This window comes from Cetorhinus maximus, chromosome 19 (genome assembly GCF_964194155.1).
Source record: "Cetorhinus maximus chromosome 19, sCetMax3.hap1.1, whole genome shotgun sequence".
NCBI classification, from domain to species: Eukaryota; Metazoa; Chordata; class Chondrichthyes; order Lamniformes; family Cetorhinidae; genus Cetorhinus; species Cetorhinus maximus.
Genome location: NC_135897.1, coordinates 76,083,008 through 76,107,580, shown reverse-complemented (window position 1 = coordinate 76,107,580; position 24,573 = coordinate 76,083,008). Strand labels below are relative to the sequence as shown.

The window sequence follows — 24,573 nt, the reverse complement described above, 5'->3', positions numbered from 1 at the left end:
GACAGACATTATGCCAATTTTCATTTTTATAATTATCAAACTCAAAGAGAAAATAAATAATATCCCGCAGCTATATACCATCCAGACTCCAACAGTCCAGCTGTTAGTTCTCACAGGGTCCGAAAGTTGCCATTTTTCTTATTCCTTGGAAATGAGATATTTTTAAATGAAATCTTATGAAAGACATGGCCTTAGACATAAATGGTTTATGAAGTTTGTTTGCAAGTAATACATACTTTGCAGCAATCATGATTTTCAACACTCTTCTCTATCTTTTTTCACTTAATTACAAAACCGGGCAGTGGATTATTTTGGTCAGATCCATTCTGTTGTCAGTGTTCAATTACTGAACTGCGCAATTATAATCCGGTTTGATTAAATATAGAAGTGGAACTCCCTTCCTAACAGCACTGTGGGTGTACCTACACCACATTGACTGCAGCCGTTCAAGAAGGCAGCTCACCATCACCACCACCACAAGGGCAACTAGGGATGGACAATAAATGCTGGCCCAGCCAGCGAAGCCCACATTCCATGAATGAATAATAATAAAAAAAGATTTAAGCAACGGCAAAAGTTGGGCTAATACTCAAAAATCTATAACTCTATAAACATTAAAACAATAGCAATTTCACAGGCTATGATTTAAAAGTGTGGTATGAATGTAATGGGCTAGATCTATTCCCCCCCACCAAGCAGTGTCTGGATGGCTGATCAGCAAATGTCATGACTTGGCAGCCCAAAAGGCCTGGTGGGAGACCCAGTCCCTGTTCAGGCACGGTGTGGCTGTGTATCAAGTGCCCTTGTGAAGCCCAGCCAGTCCCCAGGCCATATAAAATAGGTAGGGCCCAATATCTGGAGTGGGGAGAGGAACTGGATGGGCAGCAGCCCGGGATGGTTTCGGGAGCCTGGGGGAACACTCAATATCCTCCCAGTCCTATAAAAATAAAATATTTACCTTTCGGCTCCTCCAAACAGGCTGCCAGCAGCTACTCAGTCCTGAAATAACACTGGAGTCTTATTGATATCAATTTCATTATCTAAATTAGCCATTCACTATTTTCAGGCGGATGTCTGGGCTGCCTATTTAGAGGACCCCAGTAGGAGACAACCACAGCAGCAGTGGCAATGTAGACTAAATTGCATAGGACTTAGGAGCAGGAGTAGACCATTCAGCCCTTCAAGCCTGCTCCGCCATTCAATAAGATCATGGCTGTTCGGGTTGTGGCTTCAACTCCACTTTGCGGTCTGCCCCCATAACCTCTTGTATACAAAAAATCTGTCTAACTCTGCCTTGAATAAACTCAGTGACTCATCCTCCACTGCTTTCTGGGGAAGAGAATTCTATATCTGATGGCCCTTTGAGAGAGAAAAAATTCTCTTTATCTCCATCATAAACAGTAGGCCTCTTTATTCTTAAACTCTGTCCCCTGGTTCTAGTCTCTCCTTCATTGTGTACTCTATAAAGAGATTCAATAGGTTACTATGTCCATATCATGAGGGTTTCATTGGTAAATGTAAGCATATGTATTGAAGGATTGTATTCTTCGTGTATAGTTTCTGGGAGACTGTAAGGTATACTGTGTGTATACATCTTAAAGAATTGTAAAGGATGTATACTTAGGTATCCACCATAAAACTTGCAAAATGGAATATGCTTTTCTCATTTTAGCAATAATCTCATTAGCAGCTGCAACATTTTTGAATGAAAATATGAATTATACAACAAAATCTTATTTCAGTGTTAATTGATCAGAAGAGGCGGAAAAAGCTCCACATAACAGGACTGACTGCCCAAGTAGTGCTTCTATATGTAATGGAAATGCCCTAATGCCAACTCAGTCTATAATAGCACTGAGTGTGAGTTGATGACTCTATATAAAATAGCACTGACTGTCCAAATATTTTCCAGGACCCACTGCCTACACTATGGGCAGAATCTTGCCCTTGGATGGTGGGCGGGCCCCATCAGCTTGGCGGCGGGCAGGCAGCTGACCCCTGCCACTGAAACGGGACCCGCCGCCATTTTAAGTGGGCGGGCCAATTAAGGCCCGCTATGCGCTTCCTGTGCGGGGCGGGGGAGGGAATCCCCAGCTGTCAAAGTGTGCTCTTTCGCGCATGCGTGCGAAAGAGTGCACTGCTCCCTGAGACAAAGTCCTATCTCAGGGAGAATACTGATAGTGTCAGAAACATTAAAAATAGAAACATTAAAAAATTATTAACATGTCCCCCTCGTGACAATGTCACACGAGATGGCACGTGTTAATAAAGAACACATACACTTTATTAATTTTTTACAATATGGACATGAAACTTCATCCTGCTAGTGGATGAAGTTTCATCGATACTCTGGAGCCCGCTGGGGCTCCTGGCCTGCCCGCCAGCCTTAAGGTTGGATGGGCAGGTCTTTAATTACTTTAAATAGCCTGTCAATGGCCTCAATTGGCCATTGACAGGTCAGCAGGCGGACAGCTGATTTCGCTGCCCGCCCGCCTTCCTAAAAATTTAAATTGACCAGGATGACGTCGGGGATTCCTCCCGATGTCATCCCGTGTCATTTTCCCCTTGGCGACTGGGCCCCACCCCCAAATTGCCGAGGGGAAAATCCTGGCCTATGGATCTGTGCAAATACTAACTCTGAACATACAAGCACACAAGAAATAGGAGGAGTGGACCACACGGTCCCTTGAGCCAGCTCCACCATTCAATATGATCAAGTCTGATCTTGGACTTCAACTCCACCCTCCCGCCTACTCCCCATATCCCTTGATTCCCTGAGAGACCCAAATTCTGTCTGCTCCAGCCTTAAATGTATCCAATGATGGAGCATCCATCATTGTAAAGAAATTCAAAGATTCACAATCCTTTGAGTGAAGTGATTTCCCCTCATCTCAGTCCCAAATGATCGACCCTTTATCCTGAGACTGTGCCCGTGTTTTAGATTCCCCAACCATCGGAAACAACCTCTCCGTCTACCCTATCAAGCTCCTTCAGAATCTTAATAAAAGCAAAATACTGCGGATGCTGAAGATCAGAAATAAAAACAGAAAATGCTGGAATAACTCAGTAGGTCTGGCACCATCTGTGGAGAGAGAGAGACGGAGTTAATGTTTCGAGGTCAATAAGACTTCTTCGGAATACTTTTCCTCTTCAAAATCTTCTATGTCTCAATGAGACTGTCTCTCATTCTTCTCTAGAGAACATAGACTCAATTTACTCAGCCTCTCATCATAGGACAACCCCCTCATGCCAAGGACCAATTTAGTGAACCTTCACTGTACCACCTCCAAAATACATCTTTCCTCAAATACGGAGACCAAAACTGCACAGAGTACTCCAGACGTGGTCTTGTCAAAACTCTGTACAATTGTAGCGAGATTTCTTTATTCCTGTACTCCAATCCCCTTTCAATAAAGGTCAACATGCCATTTGTCTTCCTAGTTCCTTGCTGTACCCGCATGGTAACTTTCTGCACTCCTATATGAGCACATCCAATTCTCATTGAACATCAACATTTACAAGTTTTACATCTTTGAAAAAGTATTCTGCTTTTCTACTCTTACAGAGTGAATAACTTCACACTTCCCCAAATTATACTCCATCTGCCATCTTGTTGCCAACTCACTTAACTTGTCTATATCTCTTTGCAGCCTCTGTGTCCTCCTCACAGCTTACCCTTCCACCTAGCTTTGTATCATCAGCGAGTGTAGATACATTATTTTCTGTCTCTTCATCTAAGTCATTAATATAGATTGTAAATAGCTGAAGCCTCAGCACTGATCCTTGCAGCATTCCACTAGTCACATCCTGCCAACTTGAAAAGCCCCATTTCTGGCCAGTTTCTGTTTCCTGTACATTGACCAATCTTCTATCCATGCTAATATATTACCCACAATTCCATGAGCGCTTATCTTGCCTATTAACTTTTTCCTGTGCTGCCTTATTGAATGCCTTTTGGAAATCCAGGTATATTATGTCTACTGGTTCCCCTTTATCTACCCTACTAGTTACATCCTCAAAAAATGTAATAAATTTGTCAAACAGGGTTTTCCATTTGTAAAACTAGCAAAGGGGCACCAAACAGTTATAAAAAAGGAGAAAAATAGTATATGAGAGTAAACTTGCCACTTTCAAACTTAACATGAAATTCAGTAGTATTTTGATCACTAATTTCCAGTGAATCTTTTGCATTATTAATTAACCCTGCCTCATTACACAATACTAGATCTATAGCTTTATCCATAGTCAGTTCCACAATGTACTGTTCCAAGAAACTGTCACAAAAACATTCTACTAGTTCATCTTCTAGACCACTCTTGCCAATTTGATTGTCCCAGTCTATATGAGAATTAAAGCCCCTACAATTATTATATTGCCTTTGTTACTGGCTCCCAGAATTTCTTATTTAGTGCTCTGCCCAATGGTATAACTATTGTTAGAGGGCTCCCACCAGAGTTTTCTGACTCTTGCTATTCCTAATTTCAACCCATGCTGATTCTACTTCATGACCTTCAGAGGCCAAATCCTTTCTCACTAATGTCCTTATGTTATCCTTTATTACCATTGCTCCCCTCATCCTTTACCATTCTGCCTGTCCGTCCAAAATATTGTGGAATATTTATTTCCCAACATTGATCACCCTGTAACCATGTCTCTATAATGATTAGATCTAAATCATTTATCTCGATTTGTGACACTATGTTACTGCATATACTTCATGCATTCAGATAATGAATATTTAATTTAACTTTTTTACTTGAACTCCCTGGTGCACAATTTTATGTTGAGCTCTCTATCCCTTCTTGTCCCAACCTGCTTGTCTTTATCCCCTGCCTCAACCTTCCTGTTTGGATTTCTAAACCTTACTTCATCCGAAACCTTCCACCCCTCTCCCCAGCAAGTTAGCTTAAAGCTCTGTCCACAGCCCTACTTATATGATTGGCCAGGACACTGGTCCCAGCCCATGTTAAGTACAGCCCATCTCAATGGAATAGCTCCCTCTTACCGAGTACTGATGCCAGTGCCCAATTAATCATAGAAACATAGAAACTCGGAGCAGGAGTAGGCCATTCGGCCCTTCGGGTCTGCTCCGCCATTCATCATGATCATGGCTGACCATCCAGCTCAATAGCCTGCTCCCGCTTTCTCCCCATACCCTATGATCCCTTTCACCCCAAGAGCTATATCTAACTCCTTCTTGAAAGCATACAATGTTTTGGCCTCAACTACTTTCTGTGGTAACGAATTCCACAGGCTCACCACTCTCTGGGTGAAGAAATTTCTCCTCATCTCAGTCCTAAATGGTCTACCCCATATCCTCAGACTGTGACCCCTGGTTCTGGACTCCCCCACCATCGGGAACATCCTTCCTGCACCTACCCTGTCTAGTCCTGTTAGAATTTTATAGGTTTCTATGAGATCCCCCCTCATTCTTCTGAACTCCGTGAATATAATCCTAATCAACTCAATCTCTCCTCATATGTCAGTCCCCCCATCCCAGTAAACCTTCGCTGCACTCCCTCTATAGCAAGTACATCCTTCCTCAGATAAGGAGACCAAAACTGCACACAATATTCCAGGTGTGGTCTCACCAAGGCCCTGTACAATTGCAGCAAGACATCTCGAAACCCCTTCTTCCCACACCACTCTTTGAGCCACGTGTTTAATTCTCTAATCTGCTTGACACTATGGCAATTGGGGTGTAGCTCAGGTAACAATCCAGATGTTTTGCATTTTATCTGGACCTTAACTCCTCAAATTTTCTTAGCTGAGCATCATTCCTAGTTCTACCTATGTCATTGGTTCCCATGTGGACCATGACAACTGGATCCTCCCCCTCCCATTCCAAGTTCCTCGCAACCACAAGGAGATGTTCCTAATCCTGGCAACAGGCAGGCAACACAACTTTCGGAGCTGCCAGTTGCAGCTGCAGAGAATGGTATCTACCTGCTGACTATACTATCTCCTACCACTACCACGTTCCTTTAGCTCCCGCGACTTGGGTGGCATCTTGCACCATGGTGTAAAAGTCAGTCTGCTCAGCAACCCTTCTCATCAACACAGGTAGATAGTACCCCTATCAGTTGAACAAAGTCAGGGGCTGAGACTCCTCCATCACTACATGTTGGTTGCTCATACCTGCCTGACTCGCAGTCGCACCATCCTGTTCCTGACCACTAACTGACCAATTCTAAAGTTCTGCCTAACCTAAGGGATATGACAGACTTGTGGAACAAAGTTTCCAGATAATTCTCCCCATCCCTGATCACCTGTAATGTCTGCAACTCAGACTCCAGCTCAGCATCTCTGAGCCAAAGCTGTGCAAGCTGTGGACACTTACTGCAGTGGGCGATCAGTGTAGGTGGCTGGATAGAGGATGCTTCCATATGAGAAGCTGATGAAAATATCTCCCCACATGTGATAGCACAATGGGTTTATCCTTACAACAATCATAGGCAATCAGAGGTGGCGCTTTATCAATTGTTAGTTTGAACAATTAATTTATTAATTAAACAATGCACAAGATAATAACAATCTCCTGTTCACTTAATCAACATACAGGCTATAGGCTGAGCCCTGCTTAGCTTTTGACAGGTAAAGGAATTGAGACACCATCTCTGAATTCAGTTGTCAGCGGGAGAAGCTAAGGGCAGTATTTTAAACCAAAATGCTCATTGCCAGATCCTAATTCTGGGCAGATATGAAGCTTCTGCTCTGCCTTGGTCCTGTTTTGTGCTGATGACATAGTTGGAGGCAAATGTCGCCCTCAGGAGAGGAGTGTCGGTGTTATGGAACTCACTCTCTTTTTGTACTAAGAGTCAAGGCATCAAGGTCAAGAATTATACAGGCCACACTCAGGACGTATAGAGAAAAAGGGCCTATGTAAGTGAATGAGTTTTAAATTGGTTAAAATTGGGCCCTATTAATATTTGTGCTCACTGGGGGTTGCTCGGGATTGCAGTGCATTCCACAGATACCCATACACTGCAGTCTTTGCACACCACCATCCCTACCATGTCTGTCTAATCACATTCTGTCCAATCACAAGCAGTGCAGCATAATGTGGGTAATTACAACTCTGACACACAGACCAAAAACCTCATCTCTCCCCCATGAGCTGTTCATGAAGTTTTTGAAGTGAAAAGTCAATCATTCTCCTCCCTCAAGTTCTACTTAACAAATGATGCTGCACCCAACCAATCAATTGGACTGTAAGCCATGCTGGGCAACTAACAAAGAGTATCAGATCTGTGACACCCTCAATATTATTGCTGCATGGAAGTGCAGTTAATTCATGGCTTCCATAAACTGTTCTCACACAGGGAGAAATAACTGAAGGATAAGAAGAAACATTGGTTAAAAAAATTCAACGATGCTCATTAAGACCCCGAGACAGTTTTGGCAATTTTCCCAACTAGATTCTCATGAATTTTTGTACAACGCAAAATGTGCTCACTAATTCAGCATCATAACTGTCAGTTTTCTTTCCATCCACTTTCTGCACCTAGAATTATATATAAATGAAATATCTTTTAGTTAATAATATATAGTTTTACTAAAATACAATCAATAACATTGACAGCTGAACAATTATGTCAGGAAACAACCTCACATGGAACCAAGCTAAAAATTGCAGTTCCATATCCCACAATACGGAATTGATCATAGGATTCTGTCCTCTGAGTATCATCTTCAGGGATAAAATATTCCAGTGCTTATAATGGGTGTGATCCACGTGCAATACATCTGAGAGAGTATTGTTTTGTGGATCAAATATATGGTCAGAGTAAGAATATGCTTATTTATTTCAGACCTATGAAGTCTGGTTGAGTCCTAAATGGTGGGAACTCAGAATCTTGTGAAGCCTTGGAATTCTCTGCTCCATTGGGTTGTGGATGCTCCATCATTGAGTGTATCCAAGGTTGGGATAGATAGATATTTGATCCCTTGGGAAAGCAAGGGATATGGGCGAGTGGGTGGGAAAGGAACTGAGGCAGAAGATCAGCCATGATCATATTTAATGGCGGAGCAAGCTCAAGGGCCGTATGGTCTTCTCCTGCTTCCATTTATTTTGTTTTTATGTTCTTATGTGCAGGCTGTAGTATCCCTTTCAAACAATGTACATCACTGACTGCCTCAAAAGGCTATTGTGATCTCGCCACTACACAGTAATATTGTCTCATGACTCGCAGTAGGCTATAATAAAGGAATTATTTTGCAATTCTAGTGCAGGATTATTAGGGAATTAAGAGCCCTCTTTACATGAATATTAATCATGAATATCAATTAACATTTACCTCACTTTGAAATTGTGCGCTGTTGCACACTATTTAACATTTCCTTTTCAAAGTTCAAACTGTGGAAATACTAGGGCCTGAAAAATTACACCAGTGACCTTTCCTCTGTTTATTTTCAGCCATCAAAACTTTTAATTCCTTTCATTGTGGAATATAAAAATCAATCATGTTTTTCTTCTATAAATTGGTAACATTAAAGCAATGCATCCTTCGCAGAGCTTGTTAATGTTCAAAGTCTTCCTCACAAGATATTCATTCTCATATTCCCTTTGATCGCACTTGGTTTGATGTGCTCCTTTTTAATTCATAGCGGGTCTTTTTTTATTCAAAACTACCACGCGACCAGTTGCTTACTTTTCACGGAGAAACGTTAAAACACTACTTCAGTGTTAAGCTTCTTCGAAAGGCACGGAGGAAGAGAACTGAATACTTTCAAGAGGACAACCTGAAGCTTACACGGTTTTGAAGAGATGCTAGAAAATGCTGAATGCTTCATTAAATGGAACCACAGAGTACCTCAATTGTTCTTCGTGGGTTATATTGCTACCTGAGACAATATGTTTAATGTTTACACTGCTCTTCAGCGGAGTCATGCTGGATACCATTTTCCGGATTTCTGCTCTCCGGAAGGAACCAAGGCACCTGCTACTTGCCAGCCTCCTTATAAGTGATCTGATCTATTTAAGCCTGCTGATGGCCACAACAGTGATGTGGGCAGCTGTCATCAACATGCCTGTACTGCTGTGCCTCATCAATTACATGCTGGTCTTCTCCAGCTTCATTAGTGGTTTCTTTACTGTTACTGCTATGGCTGTGGACAAGTACATTGCAATCTGCTGGCCTCTGCACTATCGTTCCATTTGTACGTCTGGCAAAACTCAGAAGGTCATCATCTTTATATGGGTCTTAGCAATGCTGTACCCATTGGTATGTCTACTAATGCTTCTAGTGGCTGGGTCGCCCACACTGGTCATGGCTTCCTTTCGCTGCGTCTTTCCTCCAGTTGAAGAAGGGATTCTAGGAAGCTCCTTTGCTTTATTTCAAACCCAGCAAGCTGTACTTGCTTTCGCCTTCCTGGTGAGCGGAGTGACTATAGTATTCTCTTACTGCATGATATACAAAGAAGCCCGTCAGACTTCTCCAAAAGTGCGTGCACGCAAAACCGTGCTCCCTCACGGCCTTCAGCTTTTCCTTTATTTTATACCTGTCGCGAACTACATTGTATATTCCAACTTGGTCAAAAACAGGGCCATCAAAGTGAAAGCCATAACCCAGCTCCATTTGATCAACATCTCTCTTTTCTCTATCTTGCCTCGGAGCCTGTGCCCCGTGGTGTTTGGGTTGAGAGCTAAAGAACTGTACCATCATGTGAAGAGGCGCTTCTGCAGCCCAAAACAGGTAGCCCCTCAAGCGGACTCGACAGAATTCAAAACTTTTCCAAACTAAAAGCTGAGCAGAAATTTGCAGCTAGCTCAAAAGCACCTCTATCCCTGATTCTTCCTATCTTAATCCAGTATATTGGCAATTAGGATTTTTTTTAGGAGAGTAAATTCATGTGTCCCAGAACATACTGAGAAGTATTTTAATAATCTGTACTGTATTTATAGAAATGTGAATTGTTTGTAGACAGGGTTTTTGATTGGATGAAATTTTTAAAAATCTTGTATATGTATAACATGGAGGAAGATTTGGAAGACAATTGTGTGTTCATACAGGAGTAAAATATTTTCACTTAGTGGTCTTTGAAATGTCGAATGCTCTTTGCAAAGATTAGCTGTGGAAATGCATATAAACCTGAGGATCCCTTAAACAACAGAAGCAGTTGTACAGCTCTTTTACTTTGAAAATGCTTCTCTTGTTGGTGTTCAAGTGGAATATTCTAAGGTTTGGTTAAATCTTATTAAATTTAATGCATGATAATCTTCTTTGAAATCACATTTATCTCATTTTATGTTTAAGCACAGGAGTTTACATTTTCATAGTTATTTTTCCCTTAGACATACAAATAGCCACGAGTGAAGCTGACTCCTTCAAAACATTTCTTACAAGCTCTGGCCATCGTGCAAATATTTTGAAATTTGGAGGTTGAAGTATGGGACGTGAGACATGAGCAAATAATTAAATAACATGTTGCCATAATTCGTATCAATAATGCATTACAACAGTTACTAGCTATACATTTTATACAGTAAGGGAATATCATTATGTTTAAATGGGTAATTTACTCATTTTTAAGCACATAAATATTTTTACATTTACTCTTTTAAATACAAAAGTATGGATATATATAGCAAAAGGTTTTGCCATGAATAAATATATATGGATCATACTGGTATATGTATATTGAATAAATCAGGAATGATTGCTTTCAAAGAGATCTTATTTTCTTCTGGCAGAAGAGATATTATATGTATCAGGGATAGGAAGTAGTTGCTCAAACCTCATATCCCATAATTCAATATAGATTTGGTTTATGTTTTGATTCATCCAAATTCAAGCGCTTCCAAGCACAAGGGTTTGCTAAAGTTTCATGAGCTATCAAAGGCTTAACTATGCCTGTACCTAATCTTTTGGTTTTCTAGAATTAGGAGACATTATGTCAACAAGGCTTGAAATCAGTGAAAAAATCTTACTTATTTGGCACTGTAGTAGATGGGATATGTGTAGCTATAGTTAAAAGCATTCTGTCCTATTTGTGTTAAATATAAATTTGACTGCACAGCGTTTTAATAAGTGGCACCTCTGCCACAGAACAAAAGATTGCTTGGGAGCCAGTACTTGGCTACTCCGCATCTATCTGTTAGATTTTACAGGATGTTAGCTGTGGTTCAGTTGGTGACATTCCTGCCTCTGAATCAGAAGGTTGCGGGTTCACAGGATTCTAGGCTGACATTCCAGTATAATACTGAGGGAGTAATGCACTGTCAGAAATGCATTCAGATGAGGTGTTAAACTGAGACCCCCATCAACCCTCTCAGGTGGACATAAAAGATCCCACTAAACTACTTGGAAGAAAATCAGGGGAGATATCCCCTGTCTCTTAGCCAATATTTATCTCTCAAATGATGTCACGAAAACAGATTATCTGGTCACTAATACATTGCTGTTATTGGGAGCTTGCTGCGTACAAATTGGCTTCAGCATTTCCTACATTAAACAGTGACCACACTTCAAAAGTACTTCATTGCCAATAAAGACATTTGGGACATCCTGAGGTCACAAAAGATGCTATATAAATGCAAGTCTTTATTTTTTTTATTTCAGAATACTCACCATTGTGGCACATTCATGTCACACAAGTGCCAGGCGATGACCACCTCCAGCAATAGAAAATCTAAACACCGCCTCTTGACATTCAATAGCATCGCCATCACTGAATCCCCCACTGACCAGAAACTGAACTGGACTAGCCTTATAAATACTGTGGCTACAAAAGCAGGTCAGAGGCTAGGAATCCTGTGGCAAGTAACTCACCTCCTGACTCCCCAAAGCCTGTCCACCATCTACAAGGCACAAGTCAGGGGTGTGATGCAATACTCTCCACTGGCCTGGATGAGTTGAGCTCCAACAACACTCAAGAAGCTTAACACCATCCAGGACAAAGCAGCCCACTTGATTTGCCCCTGCCCCACCCATCACCTTAAACATTCATTATCTTATTTTCTATGTTTCACCACCGATGCACAGTGGCAGCAGTGTATGCCATCTACAAGATGCACTGTAGTAACTCACCAAGGCTCCTTAGACAGCACCTTCCAAATCCGTGACATCTACCACATAGTAGGGCAAAGACAGCAGGTGGATGGGAACATCAGCATCTGCAAGTTCCCCTCCAAGTCACTCACCATCCTGACTTGCAAATATATCGCCGTTCCTACCCTGTCGCTGGGTCAAAATCCTGGAACCCCCTCCCTAACAGCACTGTGGGTGTGCCCACACAACAAGGACTGCAGCGGTTCAAAAAGGCAGCTCACCATCACCCTCTCAAGGGCAACTAGGGATGAGCAATAAATGCTGGCCCAGCCAGTGAAGCCCACATCCCGTGAATTAATTAAAAAAAAGTCTTCCACACTTAGAACTATTTACAATATACAGTAAGGGCTGCAAGCTAGGAGTTGTCTCCATATTTGCTGGTACACACGGCTCTGTCCAACACTCAACTGACCCTGGGTGCAGGTCATGTGCCCTCTTACATCACTGTGTGGGCAGTACTGCACTCAGTCCCACATTAACCCTATTTGTTCCAGACCATTTTACTACACCCTTGTCCTGGGAGTACTGTGGAAGTCCAAGAACTGGCAACATTTTGAAGGCAGGGCTAGTTCACAACAAAGGCAATGGTAACAGAGGCAATGGCACAGTGAGTGACTGCTGGGGTGGGAGGAAATAAAATAGGAAGGCCCAAAAAATATCAGGCCTCTGATACCTGCTGAAGGATCAAAGATGCATGAACATAGTAGAGGGTAAGCTAAGGACTTCAGAGAGTGGCATTTTAGGCATTGAATGGTTGAAATGGTAGGTTCATGGATACATTTGTGATTAGATTTTAGTGTGTTATAAATTTTATTTTCGGTAGTGTTGCGGAAAGGAGGGGGGTTAATTTGAACACTGATTTCTCCTCTCACCACCCGTTCATAAACAGAAGGGTGTTTTTTGATTTGCTTCCCCCTTTGTAAGTGGTGGCGTGTTTCCCAACCCCTCGATTTTGGCATGATCCAATTTCTATTAATGATCCCACAGCAAAAAAAATATTGTTTCATGTGAGTTCCAGCGTCCAGAATCGAAGGCCAATGGGGATTCCTTCTTGGAAGTCGGTGGGATGAAAACCAATGCTCTATAATTCACTTTTCCGGAACTATTGACTTTACACAATGAGACAGGCATGCAGAGATGAATCAGTCTTGTAAGTGATGGTACAGAATTTCCAGTAGAAACAGTGTAGATGGGGCCAGGTGTCCAACTTGGGCCAGAGCTCCCATCTGTGATGCTGCTAGTTAGATGGCAAAATGGTAGACTGAGACTGTGCAGTATAGCAAGGCATTATTACAGGCTCCACAAACTAGAGGCCATGTCACATGACTCTCATCTTTCCACATTGCCCTTTGACAAAGGATATGTCTGGGTCCCCAAGATTGTCTCAATCATTAAGAATTGAAAGGAAGGTTGCGGGGCCCTTTGTCTTAACAGACAAGCAGACTCCTGTTGGCCAGCCTGGGTTATGAAATTCAGATGGCCTTTGTATAGCTCTCTGAATTTCATCTGTGCAACCCACAACGTGTCGTTAGTGGCTCTTCAGAGGTAATGAGGTATGAGTTTCTCTGAAACTGCCAGGTAGCTCCTTTTGTCCGAGGGTCACAGACAGACACAGATTCAGCTATTTTTAGGTCTTAGTCCAGTTTTAAATTTTTAGAGATAGCAATGAGCATATCTCTATATATTTTACATAAAATATATACAGGATGAGATCTTAGTCCCTCTGGGGTTCGTGTGTGGGGAGACCAGTATGGTCACTAAAAGCCTGGAATGTGTGATTTCTTTTTTAAGGATGGTAGAGAAATAAATGCCTTTATTCAACTGCTTTCAGTAAATGCAAAAGTTGGGTCAGTTAGATTGTATAGATTGTACAGAGTATAAACTAGCAATCACAAGCTGATAATGAAGCGGCAAAATTCAACAAATCTGGGAGCATAATGCTGCCACAATCTGGGTGAATTTGGAGCTTCATTTTCTACTAGTGCCACCTCCCTAGTCACTATTGCTCTGTACACCTAAATAGAGGTGATATTGCTGTAGCCATGTCTTGCGTAGGATAACCATACCAGCCAAAGATCAGAAAATGAAATGCTAAAAATAGGTCTTCAATTTAAAATTTACCTCTTTCTCACTATGATCAATTGCCATGGGAAATTGCAAGCCTTATTTCCCAGAATCGGATTCTGATGTGCCAGTACATCCACATATAGCGGGGCTTGTAATTTTCCATAGCTATCAATCATTCTGAGAAAGTGCTTAAATTTGAAATTGAAGGCCTTTTGTCACATTTTTTTCTGACCTTTATGGACATGGCATTTCAGAAAAGATATGTCAAGATGCTGCAATAGTATCCTTTCTCTCTGCTGCAGTGGGCATGCCCATAACGCTAAAAATAGGGTGCTCACCCACCCGAACTATGCATGTGCTCCAACCCCAAGGGTTTTTGGATGGGTCAAAGGTCGATTCATCGAGCAGGCAACAGATTGGTCTTGTCCCAGACCCACCCCAGTAGGTTGTCACAGGAATGGGCAGAGGGTCAGATGTCACAAGTATTCCATTCTATAATACAGACATCCTCCCTCGAAGGAGATTAAAATACAAATTGCAAAGTTTTTAGAGCTATTTGACTTGTTTGAGAACAGTGTCATGCCCTAAAAGGGGTGAGGGAGAACAATAATAATCTTCATCAAGTATAATGGGTAATTGTCCGAGTTGGCATGTTAAGCAGGAATTCTCAGCCCCTGGGAAGACATTATCAGAATCAGGCATGCACATTCTGACCACTGAAATGGCTGGTCAGAAAATTGAGGTGGTGCACATCTGAATTTCTGATACACGCTCCCAGCAGCCTGGCCTTGCTGCCAGGAGCTCTGGCTCATGAAATTATTTCCTTGGAGGCCAATCACCAACCTACTGTTCATGAACCATAAGCAACACAGACATAGTCACCTGCCATATTTATTAACTCACAGTAGATTCTCAGTTATGAAAGTGGTTCCACTTCCAAAGTGTTTAGAAGCAGCTTATACATTTAAAATGCAGTGTAAAATCAGGAGACTTTGAAAGCTTTTCTGTCATATCACTGCAGAGGAGCATTGCAATGTCATTTGATGCCAGTTAAATAAACACTGAATTTCACTCGACATAGAGTAAAGCTAAAGGTTTCTAAGTTTCACAATTTCTCTAGCTGGTATCCTCTCACCCCTATATTAACTAAACTCTTAAGCTGTATCAGCAGTGAGGAAAAAGTCACACAAACTTAGTGTTAAGATTGATTTGGGCACTAGTTGGCTAGCAGCTGATGATGGTGGTGTAGTGGCAAATTCCCTGGGCTAGTAAACCAGTGGCCCAGGCTAATGCCCTGGGGTAAATGGGTTCAAATCCCACCAAGGTGGCTCATGGGGTTCAAAATTTGATTAATAAAAACCAGAACTGAAAGCTAGTCTCAGTAATGGTGACTGTGAAATTATCATTGATTGTTATTAAAAACCCATCTGATTCACTAATGCCCTTTAGGGAAAGAAATCTAACATCCTTAACTGGTCTGGCCTATATGTGATTCCAGACCCACTGTAATGTGATTGACTGTTAAGTGGCCTAGCAAGCCACTCAGTTTAAGCATGATTATGAATGGGCACCAAATACTGGCCTTGCAAGTGATGTCTAAGTCCCATGAAAGAATAAAGCTGAGCAGCAAATCATCATAAAAAGAAGCTAGAGTGGATATATATGTTCATTCTGTGCACTTTCCCTTTAATGGAGAGGAGACAAAAGGAGGATAGATGTTTCCCCGCAGAGAAATGAAAGTAAAATTAAACAGGATTCCACCTCAGGCATTGTTCATTTTACTTCTAGCAACTTCTTAAGGAGCTGCACTGAAAAGAGACCAAGGGGAAGGTCACCTAATCACCCTCCAGGCTGCGATAGCGCACAATACAAGTCAATAAGAGGAGGGGATTAAAAACTACCTCTGTGTAAAATTGAAAGAAAGAGCAATTTTTTGCCAAACAATAGAAAATGTAAACATGGGAGGAGAAAGTCATGGCACTTCCATGTGTAGAATGGGTGACACAATCCAAACACATGAGCAAATAAGTCAGCGGGAGGCCCTTGACAAATTTGTGATCGGGCTTCAGTTGGATTAAAGCGGTGAGCTGTGGATAGCAAACAGGCAGATTGCCAATCAGGACTTTAGGAATATCAGCCAGCAGCTTTGACACAGGTAGATCCTGTGGTGATGAGGAGGTGAATGGCAATTTCCTCCTGAATCCACAGAATTCGATACATAAAAAATGCTCTCTTAGCTATCCCTGGAAGTCTCCAGCAGCGCCCTTAAGGGTCGCTAGTTAGGCTGCTAAATGCCCAGGATATCAGTGCAGAGTGTGTTTTGGCCATTTGATGACCAATTTTGCACGGGGAGCCTAAACTGCCATTGCAACGCCAGCTTGTACATGCAAGGCACCCGATACCTGTTTGAACCATGTCAGAAGGTGTTTGCTTCCAATCTGACAGCAAACGAAAATCATGGCCAAAATTCACCCATTCCAACATTGATTTTTCACCAAAAAAATTGAGGCAAAGATGTTCCATACCACCCCCTCACCTCCCCCTGACAAATCCTTTCATTCTTATGGGTGGATATTGTAGCCCCATAAATCCTCAATTACACAAAAGTTGGGAATATCTCACAGGAGTGATATAGCTTTGTAATTACTTGAAGGCTTTGGGTAGGTCTGCAGCAGCCTACACTCACTAATAATGGTTTTATTATTGGTAGAAGGAACAGACTGGAGCTCAGGAAACAATTGACAGCTGGACAGTGTCATTAATCACCAGACTGCGTGTCGAGAAGTTACTCTAATTAGAAGCCATAGGCACTGCTCTGCAACTTCTACAGTTTGAAGTCTACTGGGAGCAAGAGTGAAACACAGACATGGAAGGCAAAATGTACCTACAGAAGTGTTTGTACAGTTGTGCATTGTATCCTTAGATTAATGGCTCCAATATACTTATGAACTACATTGAATAAATCTAAGAGACCAGAGAGGAAATGGACAGAGGGAAGTGCATTTATTACAAGATGTAACTTTAATGTAACTTCATTAACTGAATACTGGGGATCTGTGAATTCCCTTAGTAGCCATAACCCTTTTCACAATATTTATGCTCCTAATAGCCTTCTCAATTTTATTCTGCAAATAGCAGGCTGAAATTACAACACAAAACATGTTTACGGAACCCACAATAGAATCATTCAAGTGGGATGTAATTTTGTTTGGACAGTTTATTGCTCATAAACGAATGAAGAAGCATGCAAAATGTGCACCAAATTTACACAAATGAACATACAATGTACTTGTTGACTATTAACTATTTATTTTCAATGATAATTGTGCCTGCTATTAAGCATAGGGGAGACAGTGGTGTCACCCAACTAGGGGCCCAGGTTAATGCCCTGGGGACAAGGGTTCAAATCCCACCATAGTAGCTGGTAGATTTTAAATTCAATTAATAAATCTGGAATTAAAAGCTAGTCTTGGTAATGAAATCATTATCAATTGTAAAAACCCATCTGGGAAGGAAGTTATCCTTACCTGGTCTGTCCTAAATGTGACTCCAGACCACAGCAATGTGGTTGACTCTTAACTGCCCACTGAAATGTTGTGGCAAACCACTCAGTTCAAGGGCAATTAGGGATGCGCAACACATGCTGGCCTAGTCAGTGACGCCTGTGTCCATGAAAGAATAAAAAATTAAATTAAATGAGTAATTTAAAAAACCTGTATTTATACAGTGCCTTTCGTTGGCTCAAGACATTCCAAAGTGCTTTACAGCCAATTAGGTACCCTTGGAGGGTAGCCATTGTTGTAATGTAGGGAACATGGCAGCTATTTGGTGAACAGTAAGGTCCCAAAAACAACAATGAGATAATGATCACAAAATCTCTTATAGTGATGTTTGTAATACCTCATGCCACTAAATTATTGTATTTCCAATCTGTAGCATCTGCACCACATGCCTGGATTTTGCACTTGTCACTAACATCAGAGAAAGCTGCTTGCAAAACCTAACAATCTCTGTGGAACAGACATCCCCTCTTCCGATGGCATTTAAAAATCTGGTGCCAAGTCAAGGGGAATCTTCAGGCATGTAACAAGCAGGGTAAACAGCCAACCACAGTGTAATATTTTCACAGCCATTTACTTACCCAGGAAGTGAAAGGCTTTTAATCCTTCATTTTTTAGTTTAAATTTTCAGATAGCAAAATAAAATGATTATGCTTGGATTAAGATAGAAACTAAAATTTCAATATAAAAAAGTTTTGCAACAGCAGTTTTTATTTATATAACACCTTTAATGTGATGAAATGTCCCATTGTGTTTCAGAGAAGCATCATAAATCAAAGTATTACACTGAGCTACATAAGGAGATATTTGGTTAGATGGCCAGTGGTGTAGTGCCAAATGTTGAGGTGCAGGAGCTCTAAGAAAATATGCTGGCCACATCATTTCTAAATCTATTATGTTGTTTTCCTATGTATTTATCATTTGAGTCCCCAAACATCAGTAAAACTATAAATATAAAAATACCTGGAAATACTCAGCAGGTCTGGCAGCATCTGCGGAGAGGAACACAGTTAATGTTTCGAGTCCGTATGACTCTTCAACAGAACTAAGTAAAAATAGAAAAGAGGTGAAATATAAGCTTAGTTCTGTTGGAGAGTTGAAACGTTAGCTGTGTTCCTCTCCGCAGATGCTGCCAGACCTGCTGAGTTTTTCCAGGTATTTTTATTTTTATTTTTGTTTTGGATTTCCAGCATCCGCAGTTTTTTGCTTTTATATCAGTAAAACTATGTTTTTTAAGTGAAATATATTGGCGCTGGTAGGCATTTTATTTCGAACCATATGGCATTTTGAATCATTAGCCTTTAGCATAGCTAAAATTTCATTATGCAACAGTTTAATTATTTAATTCAAGCCTATTAAAAAGATGAATTACAGAAAACTTTACCTATTTCTGACAGGGGGATTGTATATAGAGGGACCACTGGTTTTCTCGATTTATATTTATAACTAGACTTGGGTGTACAGGGCACAATTGCAAAATTTGTAGATGATGCAAGACTTGGAAAGTATTGTGAACTATGAGAAGGATAGTGATAGACTTCAAGAGGAGATAGCCAGGCTGGTGGAATGGGAAGACAAGTGGCAGATGAAATTTAATGTAGAGAAATGTGAAGTGATACATTTTGGTCAGAAGAATGAGGAGAGGTGACACAAAATGAAGGGTACAATTCTAAAGGAATTGGGTGTATGTGTGCATAAATCAGAGCAGATTAAGAAAGCAGTTAATAAATTATACCAAATCCTGGGTTTTATAAAGTAGGGCACAGGATACAAAAGCAAGTAAATTATGAACCTTCATAATACACTGGTTCAACCTCAACGGGAAGGATGTGAAGGTTTTAGCAAGGGTGCAGAAAAGATTTACGTGAATGGGTTTGAGGGTGAGGGACTTCAGTGGATAGACTGACGAAGCTGTGGCTGTTCTCCTTGGAGAAGAGAAAGTTGAGAGGAGATTTGTTAGACATGTTCAAAATCATAAGCGGTCTGGATAGAGTAAATGGGTAAAAACTATTCCCATCGGCAGCAGGTCAAGAACTCTAAGGTGATTAACAAAAGAACCAGAGGTGACATGAGGAAAAACTTCTTTATAAACTTCTGATGAAGAGTCATACAGACTCGAAACGTTATTTCTGTCTTCCTCTCCACAGATGCTGTCAGACCTGCTGAGTTTTTCCAGCAATTTTTGTTTTTGTTTTTTGTGCACAAGTGGTTTGGATCTGGAATGCACTGCCTGAACATTTGGTGGAGACAAATTCAACTGTGGTTTTCAAAAGGGAACTGGATTATTATCTAAAGAGAAAAGATTTTACAGCGCTACAGGGAAAAGGTCAAGGAGTGGGACTAGCTGAGTTGTTGTTGCAGAGAACTGACACAAAGACAATGTGCTGAATGGCCTCCTTCTGTGCTGTAACCACTCTATGATCCTAGTATAGATACATTCGAGGAACTTGATAAACACATGAGGAAGAAAGAAGCTGAAGGTTACCCTGATAGTGTAATCAAGAACGGAGGGAAGAGGCTTGTTTGAAGCATAAACACCAATATAGATGAGATGGGCCAAATGGTTTGTTCCGTGCTGTAAATTCCATGTAAAGCTGTCAGCAGGCAATACAAACACTATACAGCATTTCACATTCTCGGGCCAACACAGCCAAAGAATTAATGTTCAGTAGGCAAATGCAGCTCACAGTTGGGAGCAGGAAAAAGGTGTTGTTAAGTTGAGGGAATCAAGGATATGTTGGCCATTCGCACTATATATACCTCCTATAGTTGTGGTGTGTATCTCCCGTACCATATGTGTGCAATATGTGAATGATGCATCTCCTGGTGTCACCTTTTATGCAAATGTACACTATAACTGACAATCTAGTGTTTTATTTTAAAAATTCATTCAATATCGCGAATGAATTAAGCAGAACAATCCTATCATTCGGTCCTGCCACATCTTTAGCTTGAGTAAATTTTGGGTGAGAACCGTGAAAACTAAGAAATCTGAAAGTGGATAAAGCCAAGCATCAGTTATTCCAGGCTCACGTTTCTAGTTAAACCTCAGATTTATTTATTACAAAATATATTTTAAAATATTTTTACTTACTCTGAATTTTCCGCCTTACAACGATTCCAATGGAGGTTTCACCACTTTGTATTTTTCACTGCCCTCCCTCTCCACCCGGTACTGTTCACATGTTAGTTTTAAAATTCACAGCTTATATCAATGCATCTTATGTCAGTGATTTCATTCCCCTAGCAATGTTTTGTGTCATTGTCAGGAAAGAGAGAGACTAGATTTGGAAAGGTTGACCAAAGAGCTCTTTGAGTTAAGGACAGGTGTCTAAATGCCAAAGGCAGCGTTGATAACTATTCGATATAGTCCCAGTGGACCATGTGGTGATGGGGTGGTGGACTACATGACTAGCTATTAAAGCCTTTAAGTAGGACATTGGTAGATCTTTACTCCATGCCCCTACAAACTGTATGGACCTCGGAGCATCCCTTGAATTTTCTTTTCACTGATCCAAGGTTTCATTGATACCTGAAGTTTTTGATTATCTGAGACAATGGGATTCTGGCTGTCAGAATCCTCTTTAAATAGTCAAAAGGCAGCGCCATCAGCAGAAAAATATGTTACCCTGTCACCAAAGAACTCAACTGGAACGATGGAGCCTAACCCAGTTTTATCTGTCAGTGCTTTATAAGTGAATTTTTTTTTGTTCATTCTTGGGACGGGGGTGTCGCTGGCTGGGCCAACATTTATTGCCCATCCCGAGTTGCCCTCGAGATGGTGGTGGTGAGCTGCCTTCTTGAACTGCTGCAGTCCATGTGGTGTAGGTACACCCACAGTGCTGATAGGGAGGCCATATGGTTTCATTCCTTTTAGTGGCTTGCTAGGCCATTTCAGAGTTCAACACTTTGCTGTGGGTCTGGAGTCACACATAGGCCAGACCAGGTGAGGATGGCAGATTTCCTTCTCTAAAGGACATTAGTGAACTAGACGGGTTTTTACAACAATCACTGATGGTTTCATGAGACTGTTAATTCCAGATTTTTATTGGATTCAAATTTCACCATCTGCCATGGTGGGATTCAACCCCAGGTCTCCAGAGCATTACCCTGGGTCTCTGGATCACTTGTTCAGTGAAAGCAGCACTATGCCACCCCTTCCCATTGGCTAGCATTAGCCCTTCCCCCTGGTAAGAGCACTGAATTTTTCCTGGGAGCCCACACCAAAGTTTGTCCTACAAGGAAAACAAGGACATCTTCGGCATAAACATTCTCCCAGGTTTTCGTTTTCTGCCGTGAATCATCAAATTCAATGTGCCCCCTCAGTGAGGATGCCAGGATGATGGCCCGCAGGAGGCCAGCATGCCAGTCCCGCTCTCGGAGAGGGGCAGCCAGTTGCTGGGTGGGCCGAGCGGCCTCACAAGCTGACTCCCTGAAGAATGAGGGCGGCTGTTTTCCGATCAGCTCAGTTCCTGATGCCGCCATGGAGGGGGAAGAAAGAAAGAGGGCAGAGGAAAAGGGAAGTCACGGTTTGTTCCTTTTCTCACAGGCAATGGTCAGTCTCTGAGACAGAATCACAACGATTCTGCCATTACACTTTCTGCACCACCACTGGAGCCCTACCCACCGAAACTACCAGAGGAGGTGCCTGAGCAGGCACTCCAGTGTGCTCCGACAGCACTACACTCCTGCAGTCGACCAAAAGCTTGGTCAAAGAGGTAGATCCTAAGGAGTGTCTTAAAGGAGGAAAGTGAGGTGGAGAGGTGTAGCGAGAAAATTCCAAAGCTTGGGCATAGGCAATTGTCTATCAATGTTGGAGCAATTTGAATCGGGAATGCAAAAGTGGCCAGAATTAGAGGAGTGCAGTATCTCGGAGGGTTGGGGGTTACAGTGATAGAGAGGGGCAAGGCCATGAAGGGATTTGACAACGAGGCTGAGAGTCAAATCAAGGCGTTGCTTGACCAGGAGCCAAGGTAGGTCAGTGAGTACAAGGGTGATAGGGGAACGGGACTTGCTGCAAACTAAGACATGGGTAACAGAGTTTTAAATGACTTCAAGTTTCCAGAGCGTAATATGTGGGAGGCTAGCCAGGAATAGTCTATAGGTAACGAAGGCACGAATGAGGGTTTCAGAAGCAGATGAGCTGAGACGGGGGTGAAGTCGGGCAGTATAACAGAGGTGGAAGTAGGCGTTCTTAGTGATGGTACAAAAATGAGGTCGAAAACTCATGCCTGAATCAAATGTGGCACCAAGGTTGCAAATAGACTGGCTTAAACTCAGGCTGTTGCCAAGGGGAGGGCTGGAGTCGATTGCTAGGGAATAGAGTTTGGAGCAGACAATATTTGAAAGCAATATAAAAATTTAACAATTTTAAAAAATATTATTTTTAAAATATATGTAATTTCTCATCATATTGGAGAAACTCGACAGCTAGAAAATGCTGGAAAAACTCAGCAGGTCTAACAGCATCTGTGGAGAGAAAAACAGAGTTAACGTTTCGAGTCCGTATCACTCTTCTTCAGTGCTTCAATCTTCATACGGACTCGAAACATTAGCTCTGTTTTTCTCTCCACAGATGCTGTCAGACCTGCTGAGCTTTTCCAGCATTTTCTGTTTTTGTTTCAGATTTCCAGCATCCGCAGTATTTTGCTTTTATCTGAGTATTATTGAAATTTGTCTTTGCTGCAAAAACAACATCTTTGCAATGAACAGTCCTCGGAAGAAAATAATTTTAACAAAGTCAATTTCTGGAAGTTCAAACTAATGTCCAACCTTATTATTACAAACTTGTTATCACCAGTGACTGATTTCTAACATAAAGTTCTCGTGGGATCAGAACAAGGACAACTCGTAGCAAGAGGTTTGCTACTTCAAAGATATTAAACACAAGGTTGGAAAATATGCTGTGCCAACTGAGTAGATGAAGCTTTAAAGGATTCCCTAATTAACCAATGGCTTTAGCGCCATTAATAAATCTTAATCACTCAACATGAGACATCACCAAGCTGAAAAGTAGGAACCAAAGGATAAATGGATTATTATTTTGCCTTATAATGTTTATCAATGTTTATTAGGTTTTATTAATGTTCCTCAATTACAGACATTACTATACATTCAAAAAGTACTTCCTTGGTTGTAAAACATTTTGAGACATTAGGTGGTCAAGAAAAGTGCTATATAAATGCAAATTTTTCTTATTGTTAAAATACACCCAATTCAGCTTTGGCATATTTGCTTATCTCTTCTACCAGGGCATGTACATTGTAGAAAATGATTCACATCTGGTGGGGTTGAGAATTTAGAGTAACCAGATGGCACATTAGGAACTATTTTCCTGTGGCTGATGAACAGGCTGAATTTTTATAGCACCCACAGGCTAACTCTTATGGGTAGTGTTGAATTTCTACATTTTATGGGTTTTGAAGCTAATATACGTCAAGAGAAATCAATGCTAAGAAATAGAACTTTTTTACTATTTGTTCACATTATCAGAATCCAACACCCCCAGGTCAAGTATTGCATGACTTTTATGCAGAATGACTTGCCCTTATCTTCTACAACAGCCATATGTTATGGTCTCTTGATTGAGGCAGCACCAATTGCCATGGAGTTTAGACAGTTTTGTACTGTGGACTTGCTTAGGAATCCCATGACCAATAAAGAAATGAACTTCCTGCTGGTCAGTCAGAGCAGGAGCCAAGCCCAGGTGCTAGTGGTGAAGTGACAAACTTGCCCAACTTTTTTAGCAACCAGGAACTGTAATAGCACTCACAAAGATTGGCCTTTAATCACATTGACTTACTATGTTAGAGGTGGCATATAGATGCAAGTTGTTGTTGATGCACAGAAGGAAAGAGGAAAAATCACTCGATAAAAAATCTTCTCTTGCAGGCTGC

The 24,573-nt window shown here is 41.4% G+C and overlaps 2 protein-coding genes across 2 annotated transcripts in view; one reads left to right on the top strand and one right to left on the bottom strand.

Annotated features, from left to right (window-relative positions):
- dner (delta/notch-like EGF repeat containing) overlaps positions 1–24,573 on the bottom strand; it is a 288,305-nt gene that overhangs the window by 220,279 nt on the left and 43,453 nt on the right. The gene's annotated exons all lie outside the window — the stretch shown is intronic.
- On the top strand, positions 8,889–9,743 carry LOC144694270 (putative G-protein coupled receptor 148). Its single transcript, XM_078564610.1, has one exon. It carries the CDS (start codon positions 8,889–8,891, stop codon positions 9,741–9,743), a length of 855 nt encoding a protein of 284 aa, XP_078420736.1.